General features: G+C 39.0%; 1 protein-coding gene across 2 annotated transcripts in view; it reads left to right on the top strand.

Moving 5' to 3' along the window:
- SUZ12 (SUZ12 polycomb repressive complex 2 subunit) overlaps window positions 1-15440 on the top strand; it is a 77073-nt gene that overhangs the window by 59295 nt on the left and 2338 nt on the right. For both annotated transcript variants that reach the window (XM_007530814.3, XM_016191566.2), the window contains 6 exons: window positions 3730-3907; window positions 4901-4992; window positions 5300-5443; window positions 6682-6839; window positions 8752-8950; window positions 12205-12284. In XM_007530814.3, coding sequence (XP_007530876.1) covers window positions 3730-3907; window positions 4901-4992; window positions 5300-5443; window positions 6682-6839; window positions 8752-8950; window positions 12205-12284 — 851 coding nt within the window. The remainder of the gene's footprint in view (window positions 1-3729; window positions 3908-4900; window positions 4993-5299; window positions 5444-6681; window positions 6840-8751; window positions 8951-12204; window positions 12285-15440) is intronic.

Raw genomic sequence — 15440 nt, 5'->3', positions numbered from 1 at the left:
TGTCATTGGGGTATCTCTCTCTATGTCTCTCTCTGTATGTCTCTCTCTCTGCCTATCTATATCTGGCTTTAAAAAATAATCCTAATACTATAGAAATTATGCAGAAGTAGTTTTTTTTTTTAAGAAGGTATACCATGTATTAATATACTATATAGTGAAAAGAAATTAAATTGTATGATACAAGCGAGCTTTTCTTTCTTTTTTTTTTTTTACATGCATAACATTCCCCAGATTCCCATTTAACAATACAACCCCCACTATCCATGTGCGTCCCTCCCGAAGCTGCGCGCTCGGTCGAAGACCGAATAGAGACGGACCGGTCTTCGGTCGAGGGTATACGAGTAGCTGCGCTCCCCTGCTAGAACCTCCAAACAAGCTCACAAGCGAGCTTTTCAAGAAAGAAATTTCAAGAAGCCAGGCAGTGGCACAGTCAGTGGAGGACACATTAGTATGCACTAGGACCCAGTTCAAGCCCAGCCCACACCTGCTTACGGAAAGTTTCATGAGCAGGGAAGCAGTGCTGTAGACGTCTTTCTCTCCTCCTCTAAAATTCTCTGTCATTATAAAATTTAAAAATCAAAAGTTATTCATTAATTGCTATAAAAAATGACTCCAGTCTCTGGAAATAGACTTACACCAGGCAGGGGAGTTAGCGTAATGGTTATGCAAACACACTCTCATTCCTGAGAGTCCCAGGTTCAGTACCTTGTTACCCCTATAAGCTAGAGCTGAGCAGTGCACTGGTAAAAGAAAAAAATAAACACCCAAATTTGCACCTAACAACTCTGAAGGCATATAAATGTAAACTTAACATATAGCTTCAGAAACAAATGTCGGTGCACGTTAAAACTGTCTTCCCATTAGAGAAGCCTTCATGTATGATACAAAATAGATTAAATAATTTAAAATAAACCATTCTGCAAAAAATAAATAAGTGATGGGGGGGAGGCAGTGGCATGCCCAGCTAAGCATACTACATAGTCGTAAGGACCTGGGCTTGAACTCCTGCTCCCTACCTGCAAGGGAGACACTTTACTAGTATTGAAACAGGTCTGCAAGTGTCTTTTTATCTTTTCCTGCCTCTCTCTATCTCCCCCTTTCTCAGTTTCTCTGTGACCTATCCCAAAAAGGGGGGGAATACTAGGCTTTAGGAGTGTTGGATTCGTACTACCGGCACTGAGCCCCAGCAATAACCTTGGAGGCAAAAATGTAAAAAAGGATAAGTTGTGGTCCAGGATGTGGCGCAGTTGATAAAGCATTAGACTCTCAAGCATAAGATGCATCCTGAGTTTAATCCCCGGCAGCACACGAACCTGAGTGATGTCCGGTTCTTTCTCTCTCCTTTTAGCTTTCTCATAAATAAATAAAATCTTCAAAAATAAATAAATACATATGACTTTTTTATAATATTTATTCCTTTTGTTGCCCTTGTTGTTTTATTGTTGTTGTTATTGGTGTCGTTGTTGTTGGATAGGACAGAGAGAAATGGGAAGCGGAGGGGAAGACAGAGGGGGAGAGAAAGACAGACACCTGCAGACCTGCTTCACCGCCTGTGAAGTGACTCCCCTGCAGTTGGGGAGCCGGGAGCTCGAACTGGGATCCTTATGTCGGTCGTTGCGCTTTGCACCACCTGTGCTTAGCCCGCTATGCTACTGCCTGACTCCCTACATAAGTTAGCACTATCTTATTGGAGAATAGAATAGTATGGATAAAAGCAAATTCTACTTTTAGTCATTAACAATTCACAAGCTAGTAACTAGTTAATTTTAAAAATGTAGGCAACTTTTTTTTAAATCAAAAATGTTTAAATAGTGAAAATGTTGGAAACACATTCAATCTTAAGCGCAGTAGCAACAAAAAAGGATAAGATTTTGAAACAAAAGTCTTCTCTACTTATTTATTGGATAGAGACAGAAGCTGAGATGGGAGGGGGAGATAAGGAGAAAGAAGGGTCTGGGTGGTGGTGCATCAGGTGCTTCTGCTTTGACTGGGGACTGGTGAGTCATCTTTATAAATGTCTATTTAAAATTATTCGTGAGAAAAGAAAAGTAATATGTATGGCTTGTGTGTGTAACAGTTTTACAACACCAGTGCCACTTTAATGGTTGGTTCAGTTGTGTTAATATTTTCATGTTTTGGAAAATACTAAGTGAACATAGTTACCTTAATATCTTCTAGGTTTTTATTATGACCAAGGTTACTGCCAGGCTCAGTTCCTGCACTATAACTATATCCCTTAAGATGGTCGTTCCCCCCACACCATTCTTTTTGCCTTTCTGTTCTGATAGAGACAAAGATTGAGAGGGAATGGGGTGATAAAAGAGCCTTGCAGCACTATTGTACAGATTGTGAAAATCTCTTCCTGCTGATGGGGACTGAGGACCTTAGTTCCTTTGTGCATTATAATGTGTGCACTCTACCACATGTACCACCACTAGTCGTACATTGTTATATGTGGACTTAACTGTATTGTAATCAGTATATATCATTACACTTTTCTTCTCATTTCCAGTCTAATACTAAGTTACACTTTAATATTATTTATAATAAAAAACTTAGGAATTGTTTAACCCTGTGTTACATACAGGAATATAGTACCCCATTGAAATTTTCTATAAAGGAAATAGTATGAATGCAATCTTAGAAGCTATTTGTTTTCATGTTTGTGGACTGAAAAGTGGAATTAGAATTAGAGATAGTAGTTGAGATTCTTTGGCAATAAATTCATGGGCAAATATTGCTATTATGTGAGAATGTAAGAAAAGCGATCACGTGGTCCGGGAGCTGGTGCAGTGGATAAAGCATTGGACTCTCAAGCATGAGGTCTTCTGTTCGATCCCTGGCAGCACACGTACCAGAGTGATGTCTGGCTCTTTCTCTCCTATCTTTCTCATCAATAACTAAATAAAATCTTACCAAAAAAAAAAAAAAAAGAAAGAAAAGGGATCACATGTGCTTCAGTTTTTTTACTTAGATTCCTCATTACAATAACACTAGGAATAAAATTAATTGTACCTGGGAAATAAAAGATTACATTGTCATCTAAACATTTAGTTTTAATTAAGAGTGATGATATGGGAATGGGAGTCAGGCGGTAGCGCAGAGGGTTAAGCGCAGGTGTTTCAAACACGAGGACCAGCTTAAGGATCCCAGTTCAAGTCCCCGGCTCCCCACCTGCAGGGGAGTCACTTCACAGGCGGTGAAGCAGGTCTGCAGGTGTCTATCTTCATATCATCCCCCCCACCCCCGTCTTCCCTATCTCCATTTTTCTCTGTCCTATCTAACAACAATATCAGTAACAACAATAAAATAACAGCAAGGGCAACAAATAATAAAATTAAATATATTTTTTAAAAAGTGTTAATATCTGGGGGTTGGGCAGTAGTGCAGCTGGTTAAGTGCACATGGCTCAAAATGCAAGGATTGACGTATGGATCCCTGTTCGAGCCCCCAGCTCCCCACCTCTGGGCGGGGGGGGGGGGTGGTCGATACTTGGTAGCAGTTAAGCTATTGTTGATAAAATGGTTTCAACTGTTAGATAGCTTAAGCTCTATATTACTGCATCTCCATTAAATCATACATTTACTTGCCTGAAAATCTGTTTCAACTTTTCAAAGAAAAGTTTATTTTAAATAAAACGTTCACTGACATATAATAAAAATTTATATTCCTAAAATTTCAATTCATTATGTGAACCATTACTCTTTCATATTTTGTTAATTTGTTTAGAGGCTGCCACCATTTGAAACATTTTCTCAGGGACCTACGTTGCAGTTCACCCTTCGATGGACAGGAGAGACCAGTGACAAATCTACAGCTCCTATTGCTAAGCCTCTTGCCACTAGAAATTCAGAGAGTCTCCATCAAGAAAACAAGCCTGGTTCAGTTAAGCCTACTCAAACTATTGGTAAGGAAACATTACTATACAAAAGAATATGTTTGGACGCTTTAAATAGTTTAGAAACACGTTCATTTGTCCTGTGCTACATATAATTATCCTTTGGAAAAAAAAATATATATATATATATATTTTTACAAAGCAGACAAATTTTGTAAAAAAAAAAAGTTTATATAAAAATATAAACTTTGTAAATTTGTTCTCCCACACTAATTAAAAGTTATTGCTGGGGGTCAGGCGGTAGCTTAGTGGGTTAAACATAAGAACCTGCATAAGTATCCCGGTTTGAGCCCCTGGCTCCACATCTGCAGGTGGGTTGCTTTACAAGCGGTAATGTAGGTCTACAGGTGTGTCTATCTTGCTCTCCCACTGTCTTTGTTCCCTTCCTCTCTCCATTTCTCTCTGTCCTATCCAACAACAACGACAGCAGTGACAACAACGATAAAAAACAAGGACAATAAAAGGGAAAAAGTAACCTCCAGGAGTAGTGGATTTGTAGTGAAGGCACTGAGCCCCACCAATAACCTTGGAGGTAAAAAAATGTTATTGCTGAAGTACTAGTTAATGATTTTTTAGTCAAAAACTTTTTTGCCAGATATAGGAGGGGGAAATTTTTTTTTAAATAAAAAGTTGCACATACTGTAAGACATGGTATATGATTATTATTTTCTTTCTTTTTGACCAGAGCACTGCTTATGGTTTCGGTCGGTGCATGGGGTTGAACCTAGGACCTTGAGCCTCAGGCATGAGAGTCTCTTTGTATATCTACCCTCACCATAGATGGTATATGATATGTTACTTATATGTGTTGTATAGTGACTGAAAAATCAAGAGGGAAGGGTGAAGCAGGTCTACAGGTGTCTCCCTTTCTCTATCCCTCTCTGTCTTCCCCTCCTCTCTCCATTTCTCTCTGTCCTATCATCAACATCAATAACTACAACAATAATAACTACAACAAGGGCAACAAAAGGGAATAAATAAATATTAAAAGTATATTTTCAGCTGTTAAGGAATCATTGACTTCAGAGCTACAAACAAGAAAAGAAAAAGATACTTCAAATGAAAACCGACAAAAATTACGGATATTTTATCAGGTAAACACAGCTGGCCTTTTTAAATGATGAAATGCCTTCTAATGTTACAGCTGAAGTATTTTGTAAATGTATTTGTTTTTATATTCATTTTGAGTTTTAATAATTTTTATTTTAAATGTTTTACCTTTGCTTTTGTATTTTTAACTTAATCTGCTAAGACAATACAAAAAGATTTCCAGTATAATCATTTGTATATTTTATCAGGATGGCTCTGTGTGGAGTTTTAATCACTTTTAATTGTGATACTGATTTAATTTTGAAGTGTAAATTTTAAAAATTACCTTTTTTGCATGTTTTATTTTTAAAGTTCCTTTACAACAACAATACAAGGCAACAAACTGAAGCAAGAGATGACCTACATTGCCCTTGGTGCACTCTGAATTGCCGTAAACTTTATAGTTTACTCAAGCATCTTAAACTCTGCCATAGTAGATTTATCTTCAATTACGTTGTAAGTAGCTTTTTTTAACCAGTAAAATATAAGGCAATATGTATATCGAGAATAAAATTGTAGTTTGTACAAATTTCCAAAAATTTTTGGCATTTGATATCTTGATTAATATGTAATTACAACGAGTGAGTTAGAATTTATATATCTTTGCATAACAAATCTATTGATAGCACCTCTTTAAGGGATAACTTCCTTATTCTTGCTAAGAAGAAAATTTTTAAGAGATGAGCAGTTGCATATTTAGTAGAGTGCAGACAATACAGTGCACTAGGACCCAGAGTCAGATCCCTGGTCCTGACCTTTAGGTGGGGAGCTTCACAAGTGGTGAAGCAGTGCTGTAGGTGTCTCATTTTCTCTCTCCCTCTTTGTCTCCCCCACCTGTCTTAATTTCTTTCTGTCTTTACCAAAAAGAACAGGGGAAAAATGGCCACCAGGAGCAGTGGATTCAAAGTGCAAATACTGAGCCCCAGTGATAACTTTGGTGGCAAAAGAAGAAAGGTGGGATTTAAAGAAAGTCTTTTGTTTGTTTATTAGTCCAATAAATAGCACGGCCCAGATTTTAAACACAAATCCTTTTTCTTTTGAGGGGGAAGAGGATACATTCACTCTACCGCTAAGCTACATCCCTGGTCCCTAACACAAATCTTTTGACTAAAGATTTTCTGGCTTCCTGTATCTATTCTAGTATATGTAGTATGTTTTAGATTTTGAGACAGTATTTCACAAATGGAGCAGGGGGCGGGGGAAATTCTACAAGTAAGTTCTTATTTGCTTGTTTTTGCCACCGGGTTTTCACTGGGTCATCAGTATTCTACTGCTCCAGAGATGTTTGTTCATTTTTAGGTACAGGTGAGTGACAAAGGAGAGATAATATAGCACTGCTCCACCATTTGTAAAAACTTCTCTTCTGCATGGTCCTATGTGGTGGTGAGATACTTGTTTCCTAGTCTTTGCACATGGTAAAGCATATACTTTTCTGGGGTGTTGTCTTCCAGCCTCCATAAACACTAATTAAAAGGAAGGAAAAGGCCAGCAAAAAGCTAGTGTGCTACTGTGTCATGTCTGCAACCCAGATCTGAACCTGGCACCCACTGTATCAAAGGAAGCCTCAGTGTTGTGGTCTCTTTACTGCCCTTCTGTCTCTATCTTTAAAAAAAAAAAATTAATACGAGGGTAGGGATTTAGGATAAAATAAGTAATACTTTCTTTTCCTAAATACATTGCCATTTTTGTTACAGTATCATCCCAAAGGTGCTAGGATAGATGTTTCTATCAATGAGTGTTATGATGGCTCCTATGCAGGAAACCCTCAGGATATTCATCGTCAACCTGGATTTGCTTTTAGTCGAAATGGACCAGTTAAAAGAACACCCATTACACACATTCTTGTGTGTAGGTAGGTAAAAGTTCATAAAACAAGTTTCCTCTCTACTTTTCATTATCGAGGAGGAATAAAACTACTATTTAGGTGGAATCATTAGTATAAGCACTACTACCTAAGCCCTCCTGGACTCCTGTTTCTGTGGAGATTTTCTTCCTCAGAATTGTCCTGTTTTTAAATGTCATTGATACAAGTGGCTAGGTGTACTAATTTTTCTCAGCAAAAGTTTCTATGCACATAGCTCAGTAAAAACTTGCAAGAAAGCAGTATAAAATAAGTAATGTTTGGGTTGTGAACTATAAAACCCCATGTACCTGTCACTTAGTGACCCATGTACTCTGTTATGTGGTGTGCACTACTGTTCTGTCTCCATTAGCCAGTAGCAAATTGCTAAGATTACATTTACAAAAAGAATGGAACAAATTCATCTACAGTTATCCTATAATTTATTTCATTCTTATTAATTTATTATTTGTTCATCTATCTATTTTGTTAAAACATTGCTCGGATTTGGGATCTGTTGGTGCCAGGCATTGAACCTGGATCCTCAGCCTCAGCCATGAAAGTCTTTTTCATGTCTACTGTTCTATCTCATGGTTCCTTAACCTTGAGATTTTTGTCTGGGGTGCAGTGCAGGGAACATCCTTAAAGTTGATATACAAGTGTATCCCTAACAGAAAAATAAAAATGTAGTTGCTACATTTTTATTCTTATTTTCTTTCATTTTTTAACTTTTTTTTTTTCCTCCAGGGTTATTGCTGGGCTCGGTGGCTGCACCATTAATCCACCGCTCCTGGAGGCTATTTTTTCCCCTTTTTGTTGCCCTAGTTGTTGCAGCCTCATTGCGGTATTATTGCCATTGTTGACGTTGCTTTGTTGTTGGATAGGACAGAGAAATGGAGAGAGGAGGGGAAGACAGAGAGAGGGGAGAGAAAGATAGACACCTGCAGACCTGCTTCACCGCCCGTGAAGCGACTCCCCTGCAGGTGGGGAGCCGGGGGCTCGAACCGGGATGCTTACGCCGGTCCCTGCTCTTTGCGCCACGTGCGCTTAACCCACTGCGCCACCGCCTGACTCCCGCATTTTTTAACATTTTTAATTTGTGTGTTTTTGTTTTCTCCTTTTAAATGAGTGGAAGTCAAAGCTCAGGAACTCTGAAAGTACTGTTCCGACAGCCATGTTTATTTTTGTCCTTGTTGCTTTCCTACAGTGCTGGGTCCAGCCTAGGACCTATACCTGTAAGGATGAGGAGGCCCTCTACCAACTCAGGGCCTATACTTATATTAATTCAGTTCCCTAATTAGCATTTCTTTCCCTCTTATCATCCCCCCCCTCCCCCCCATCTTCATTAGGATGATCACTGGGGCTCAGTACTTTCATAATTCTACTACTTGTTGGAGCATCTATTCCTCATCTCCTCCACTTCCTTCTTTTTTTATTTTAATTTTTTGATTAAGTTTGAGAGACAGGGAGAGGAGAGACTGCAGCACTGCTCTACCACTCATGAAGCTTCCCCTATGTAGATGCGCCCCGGTGGTGGCCAGGAGCTTAAACCCAGGTCCATATGTGTGATGAAGTATATACACTTTACCACTCAACTGAGCAAACTACCTCCAGGCCCCCTTTTTCTTTCTCTTAAACTAGATGAATGACTCTTATTTCCACCCAACCCCTAGTTTAGTTTTCATACCAAGGAAGAATTTTACTTTTAAAATTCTGGTTTTAAAAATTGATAATAAGCCTGTTTGACATTATACACTGAAAAGAAACTTTTTAATTCTATAGTTAAGAGGCTTGCTTCAAATATAGTTGCTTTGTGGTTTGTTTTACAAAATGATATTGCAAACTGTTGCACAGCTCAACTCAGTGTTGTTAGTAAATGAGAATATATAAATGCCAAGTTACATCAACATTGTTTTTTCATTAGGCCAAAACGAACAAAAGCAAGTATGTCTGAATTTCTTGAATCTGAAGATGGTGAGGTGGAACAGCAACGAACTTACAGCAGTGGACACAATCGGCTTTATTTCCATAGTGATACTTGCTTACCTCTCCGTCCACAGGAAATGGAAGTAGATAGTGAAGATGAAAAAGATCCTGAATGGCTACGAGAAAAAACAATTACAGTAATTATTTTTATTGTTGTTACCAGAGCCTTGCCTCAGCTCTTGCTTATGGCGGTGTGCAGGATTGAACCTAGGACCTCATTTCCTCAGTCATTAAAGTCTGTTTGTATAAACTTGTTATCTCCCCTACCAAAAAAATAATTTTTGTTTTGTAACTGGGTTTTTGTTCGTGTTCACTTTTTAAAAAAAAAAAAAAATGTTCCCTTTTGCTGCCCTTGTTTTTCATGGTTGTTGTAGTTATTATTGTTGTTTCTGATGTCATTGTTGGATAGGACAGAGAGAAATGGGAAGTGGAGGGGAAGACAAAGGGGGAGAGAAAGATAGACCCTGCAGACCTGCTTCATCACTTGTAAAGCGACTCCCCTGAATGTGGGGAACTGGAGGCTCAAACCGGAATCCATACTCTGTGCTTTGCGCCACCTGTGCTTAACCTGCGTGTTTACTTTTATTTATAAAATGTAAATACTGACAATACCATAGTGTAAAAGTACAATTCTACACAATTCCCACCACCAGAATTTCGTATTCCATCCCCTCCCTGATTGTTGTTGGGGTTTTTTATTTGTGTTTAGTTTTGGTGCAGCTGAAATTATATGATTCTTCTACTCTGGCTGACAATTTCATTATTCACTTATTTATAAAGGAGAGACCATTACATCAATCTCATCTATAGAACTTTTTCCAGTGTCATAATTTTTGCATGTGATGTTGGGACTTGCTCCTTAGGCTTTGCACACCAGTAAAGCATATGTTTTACCTGATGAACAATCTCTTGCCCCCCCTTTTAATTTGGGGGATTAATGGTTTACAGTAAATATAATTATTGGTATATGTATAAAATCAGTTTTCTTTTTTAAATATACTTATGTATTACTGGATAAAGACACAAATTGAAAGGGGAAGATAAAGAGACTGGGTCTGGGAGGTGGCGCAAAGGATAAAGCATTGGAGTCTCAACCATGAGGTCCTGAGTTCAATCCCCCACAGCACATGTACCAGAGTAATGTCTGGTTCTCTCTCTCTCTCTCTCTCCCTCCTCCCCTCTCTCCCCCTCCCTCCCTCTCCTGTCTTCCTCATGAATAAATAAATTCTTTTTAAAAAGAAATAAATAGGGAGTCAGGCGGTAGCACAGTGGATTAAGCACATGTGGCGCAAAGCACAAGGACCGGCGTAAGGATCCCGGTTCGAGCCCCTGGCTCCCCACCTGTAGGGGAGTCGCTTCACAGGCGGTGAAGCAGGTCTGCAGGTGTCTATCTTTCTCTCCCCCTCTCTGTCTTCCCTTCCTCTCTCCATTTCTCTCTGTCCTATCCAACAACGATGACATCAATAATAACTACAACAATAAAACAACAAGGACAACAAAAGGGAATAAATAAATATTAAAAATAAAAAAGAAAAGAAAGAAATAAAGAGACAAACCCCTGCAGCCCTGTTTCACCGTACATGAAGTATTCCCCTGCATGTGGGGACCAGGGACTTAAACCTGGGTACTTGCACACTGTGACATGTGCAATTAACCAGGTGCACCACTGCCTGGCCTCAAATTACTCAGTTTTCGGCATAACATAGTCATTGCTCCAGGCCAGATCCTCTTTCATCATCATGCACCAGTACCTGAAAGCTCCCCAACCGAAATCCTTTACTTTTGGTACGATGCACCAATTTTTTTCTTTTCTTTTTTTTTAAAAAACAAGATTACTATTCAATTCTTTCTTTTAACAGTGCTGCAGATAGAGCTTAGGACCTCATATAAGTTGTATGTGATAGTACTGTGCTAGCTACCCAGCCCTGATACTTGTTTAATTAGTTAAACATTTGACTTAGTGTAAAGGAACTTTTTCCTAATTGACTCAGGAACCTGCTTTTTTCATAGTTGTACCATTTAGAAAATTGTCAGCTAAAGGACACAGCTTTTTCCCCATTGGTTTAGATGACCATTTCATAACTTAGAATTTACCTTTTTTCTTATTTCTACAATCTCTCACTCTCTGGGTCCGCCCCCCCCCCCCCCCCGCCAGGTTTATTGCTGGGGCTTGGTAACTGCAAATCCACAACTCCCGGAGGCCATTTTTTCCTTTCGTTCCCTGTTTTGTTTTATCGTTGTTGTAGTTATTATTATTATTGTTTTATTGATGTTTTGTTGTTGGATAGGACAGAGAAATCGAGAGAGGAGGGGGAGAGAAAAATAGACACCTGCAGACCTACTTCACGGCTTGTGAAGTGATCCCCTGCAGGTGGGGAGCCGGGGTCCGAAACTGGGATCCTTACATGGATCCTTGCACTTTGCACAATATGCGCTTAACCCAGTGTGATACCGCATGACCCGCGAGGATTTCCCTTTTTAAATCACTAATAAACAAGTTGTATTTTTAGTTTAAAAAGGTTTTTGAAAACTTTATTTTTTCCAACACTTTGGTTTCATGTTTGATTTCACAGCTTCCAGGTGCAATTCCTCTGTTTATTTCAGTTAGAGGAGTGGAGAAAAGGTTATTACTGTTCCACTGCAATATCCCTTGTGCTTCCCCCAGTGCTGTGGTCCTCCATGGTCAAACCTGGGCTCTCATACACATTGGAAGGCACATGCTTTCTAGGAGAATTATCACCTGGAGTGTTTCTTTGGTTTTTGTTGTTTGTTTTCCACCAGAGTTGTTGGTTGGGCTCAGTGCTTGTACAACTTTACTCTTCCTAGTGGGCTTGCTTGTTTTTTTTGTTTGTTTGTTTGTTTTTGCTTCCAAGGTTATCACTGGGGCTTGGTACCTGCACTATAAATCCACTGCTCCTGGAGGCCATTTTTTCGATTTTGTTGTTGTTGTTGTTGGCTAGGATAGAGGGAAGTTGAGAGAAGGATGGGAAGAGAGAGAGAGAAAGATAAGATGGGATGGGAAGAGAGAGAAAGATAAGACACCTGCAGACCTGCTTCACCATTTGTAAAGAGACACCCCACACACACACATACCTTGCTAGTTGGAAACTACGATTCTTCTGCTTATCACCATGTACGCTTAACCCAGTGGCCCACCCCCTGGCCCCCACTTTTTTTTTTTAAGAGGTGAGAGAAACTTGGAACACTACTCCAATGTTTGTGACCTCCCCCCACCATCATAGAGATGGACTGGGTACTTGAACCTAGGTCCTTACTTGGTAATCTAATCTGTATGCTCAACAAGAGTTCTATTTTTTACATTTTCACAATACTTCCTAATTTAAATTACTATTTATTCTCTACTTAATGGTTATTTTTATTTTCTTTTAAGCAAATTGAAGAATTTTCTGATGTTAATGAGGGAGAGAAAGAAGTGATGAAACTATGGAATCTCCATGTCATGAAGCATGGGTATGGCACTTCTAAATATTTACTTTCGTTTATGTTCTTTCTATTGACACATGTTGTATAAATCTGCTTGTGTTATAATCTTCCTCAGAGTTCTGTTTACTTAGACATAGTCTCTTCTGAATTTAATCCTAATTCAAATTATAATTGTACAAAAATGGTGGTTGTCGGTGAATTTGTCAGAAAGGCTATTTTAATTTTTTTTGTTTTTAACCAGAGTACTCTTCAGCTCTCACTTATAGTACTGAGGGGGATTGAACCTGCGGCTTTAGAGTCTCAGGCATGAGAGTCAGTTTATGTAGTCATTATGCTATCTAACCCTCCATCCTATTTTACTTTTAGATACAGGCAGAGTGAAAGTGGAAGAGACCACATTTTCCTTCGATCATGTGGACGAGACTCTAACATGGGTCACCCACATAGCAAAGTAGCACACTGTCCAAGTAAACTGTTCTGCCGGTTCAGTAATGTGCTTCTTTTCTTCTTTTTTTTTTTATATTTACTTATTATTAGAGAGAGAGATAACTGCAACCCTGCTTCACCACTTCTGAAGCATTCCTCCTGTAGGTAGAATCCTGGGGCTTGATCATCCTAGGTTCTTGTGCACTATAATGTGAGCACTTAGCCAGGTGAACCATTACCTGGCCCCAGGAATGTGCTTTTTTTTTTTTTTTTTTAGTTTTTTTTTTTTTTTTTTTTTATGGTGGTGTAGGGATTGAACCTGGGACTTTGATAAGTCATTTTTTATACTTTTATTGCCAGGGAATACAAATGTATGTCATATGCTACAGTCCTAGAAATTGTGAAAATTAATCACCATATTTACTGTAACAGTGTTTTTTATTTGTTTTTTGCTACCTGCACAATTCCACCACTCCCAGAAAATTATTTTTCCACATAGTGGGTGAGAGACAGTGAAAGAGGAAATACACCACAGCATTGATCCATCACTTGTGCACCTTTCCCTGTGTTCCTATGTGGTGAACTGAGCTCACATTGTTTTCTCTTGTTCATTGTAAAATATGCACTTTACTGGGTAAGCTTTTTCCTAACCCTCAGTACAATTTTTTAATTGTTTATTTAGGATAAAATAAGTAGACTTTTCAGTTAGATATGTTGTTGTATAGAGGTCAAGGTAGAAGGTGGGGGCATCGGGTGTAGCGCAGCGAGTTAAGCACACATGGCACGAAGCACAAGGACTGGCATAAGGATTCTGGTTCGAGCCCCCGGCTCCCCACCTGCACGGGAGTCACTTCACAAGTGGTGAAACAGGTCTGCAGGAGTCTATCTCTCCCCCTTTGTCTTCCCCTCCTCCCCATTTCTCTCTAACAACAGCGACATCAGTAAGTACAACAACAATTTTTTTAAAAAGGGCAACAAAAGGGAAAATAAATATTTTAAAATTTTTAAAAAGAAAAGAATTTAGGGAGGGGTTTGGTGAAATAGCTAACTTGGATAGAGTGCTGCTTTGCCATAGACTCGACCCAGGTTCAATTTTGGCCCCTATCACATTGACAGAAGCTTAGGTGCTCTGGTCTCTTTCATTTACCTAAAAATTTATCTCCCTCCCCAGATGAATTATTTACCTGATTATATATGTGTAGTTTATTTTTATTTTATTTCTTTAACTCCAGGGTTATTGCTGGGGTTCAGTGCCTACACTATGAATCCACTACTCCTGGAAGCTTTTTTTTTTTTTTTTCCTTTTATTGTCCTTGTTGCTTTATTGTTGTTGTGGTTATTGTTGTTATTGCTGTCATCGTTGTTGGATAGGACAGAGGGAAATGTAGAGAGGAGGGGAAGACAGATACCTGCAGACCTGCTTCACTACTCTGGGGATGAAGAGGTGTTGATACTTGAGTTCTAGAGTAGATGTCTCCGTACATGACTTAAAGCCATTTTGCACATGCTACATTGAACAAGAATAATCTTCACTTTTTTGCTGGAATGTGAAAAACGATGACGAAGATCATATGGTTTGCAAAATCTAAAATATTTAATAACCTTTTACAGAAAATAATTGTCAAGTCACTGTCAAGTCATTACAACTCAGTTACTGTATATGTGGATACGAGTTAAATATTTTTCCTCTTCATATGCCACTCTTAGTAAATAATTTTATTCCAATTACTTCATTCAAAATAGTTCCCCTTTAATTCCTTGATCCAATTTGTTATACAGCAGTTTTCAGGGTACATTATATTCTCATTGTAAAGTAACAGGTAGTTGGGCAAGGGCAGGCGTAGATAGCACAATGGTTGTGCAAACAGACTCTCATGCCTGAGGCTCTGAGTCCCAGATTTAAAAAAAAGTCAAGTAAATTGGGCAGCAAATCTATAGGTTGGATTCTCAGTTCATGTGAGTAATAGAACAGCCATTTTCGCATTTGTTTGTCAGATTTTATCCATTGCATGCATAGGCTATTTTCTCCCATCAATAAAACCTTACAGTGTCACCTTTGGTTGACACTGTTCTGAAATATGAAAGTATGTTAAGTATGTAAGTGGAGAGCATAAAGTGAAAAGTCATTGTGTGTATAATTAATGAAAATGGTGCAGGGAAGAGGAAGTATTTTGAATGTTTAGACCATTTTAATGCGAGAGTATGAGATCGTATATTTGGGGGGGGGGGTCAGGGGTGTAGGGAGAAAGCAAAACCTGCTCAACTTTGGCTTCTGCAGTACGAAGGATTGAAAATGGACCTCGAAGCCTCGGGCATGAAATTCAAAATTCTTTTTGTTGGGGCTGGGCAGTGGCACACCTGCTTGAGTGAATGTTACTATGCACAAGGACCCAGGTTGAAGTCCTTGGTCTCCACCTTTAAAGGGAAGGCTTTACAACTGGTGAGGCAGTGCTATAGATCTGTCTGTCTCTCTTTCTCTCCCCTATAAATTTGACTTTCTCCAATAAATATTTTTTCATTCTCTTTGCATAATCAATATGCTACCTCCCCAGCCCTATTTTAAACTTTTAATGCTGCCTCATGTAATTTTATTAAAAAACAAATTATACCCAGGGCCAGATGGTGGCACACCTGGTTAAGCACACACATTACAGTGCACAAGGACCCAAGTTCAAGCCACTGGTCCCCAACTGGAGGGGGGAAATATCACAAGTGGTGAAGCAGAGCTGCAGGTGTTTGTCTGTCTCTCTCCCTCTC

This window comes from Erinaceus europaeus, chromosome 12 (assembly GCF_950295315.1).
Source record: "Erinaceus europaeus chromosome 12, mEriEur2.1, whole genome shotgun sequence".
In the NCBI taxonomy this organism is placed as follows: domain Eukaryota; kingdom Metazoa; phylum Chordata; class Mammalia; order Eulipotyphla; family Erinaceidae; genus Erinaceus; species Erinaceus europaeus.
This window is presented reverse-complemented; position numbering and strand designations above follow the sequence as displayed.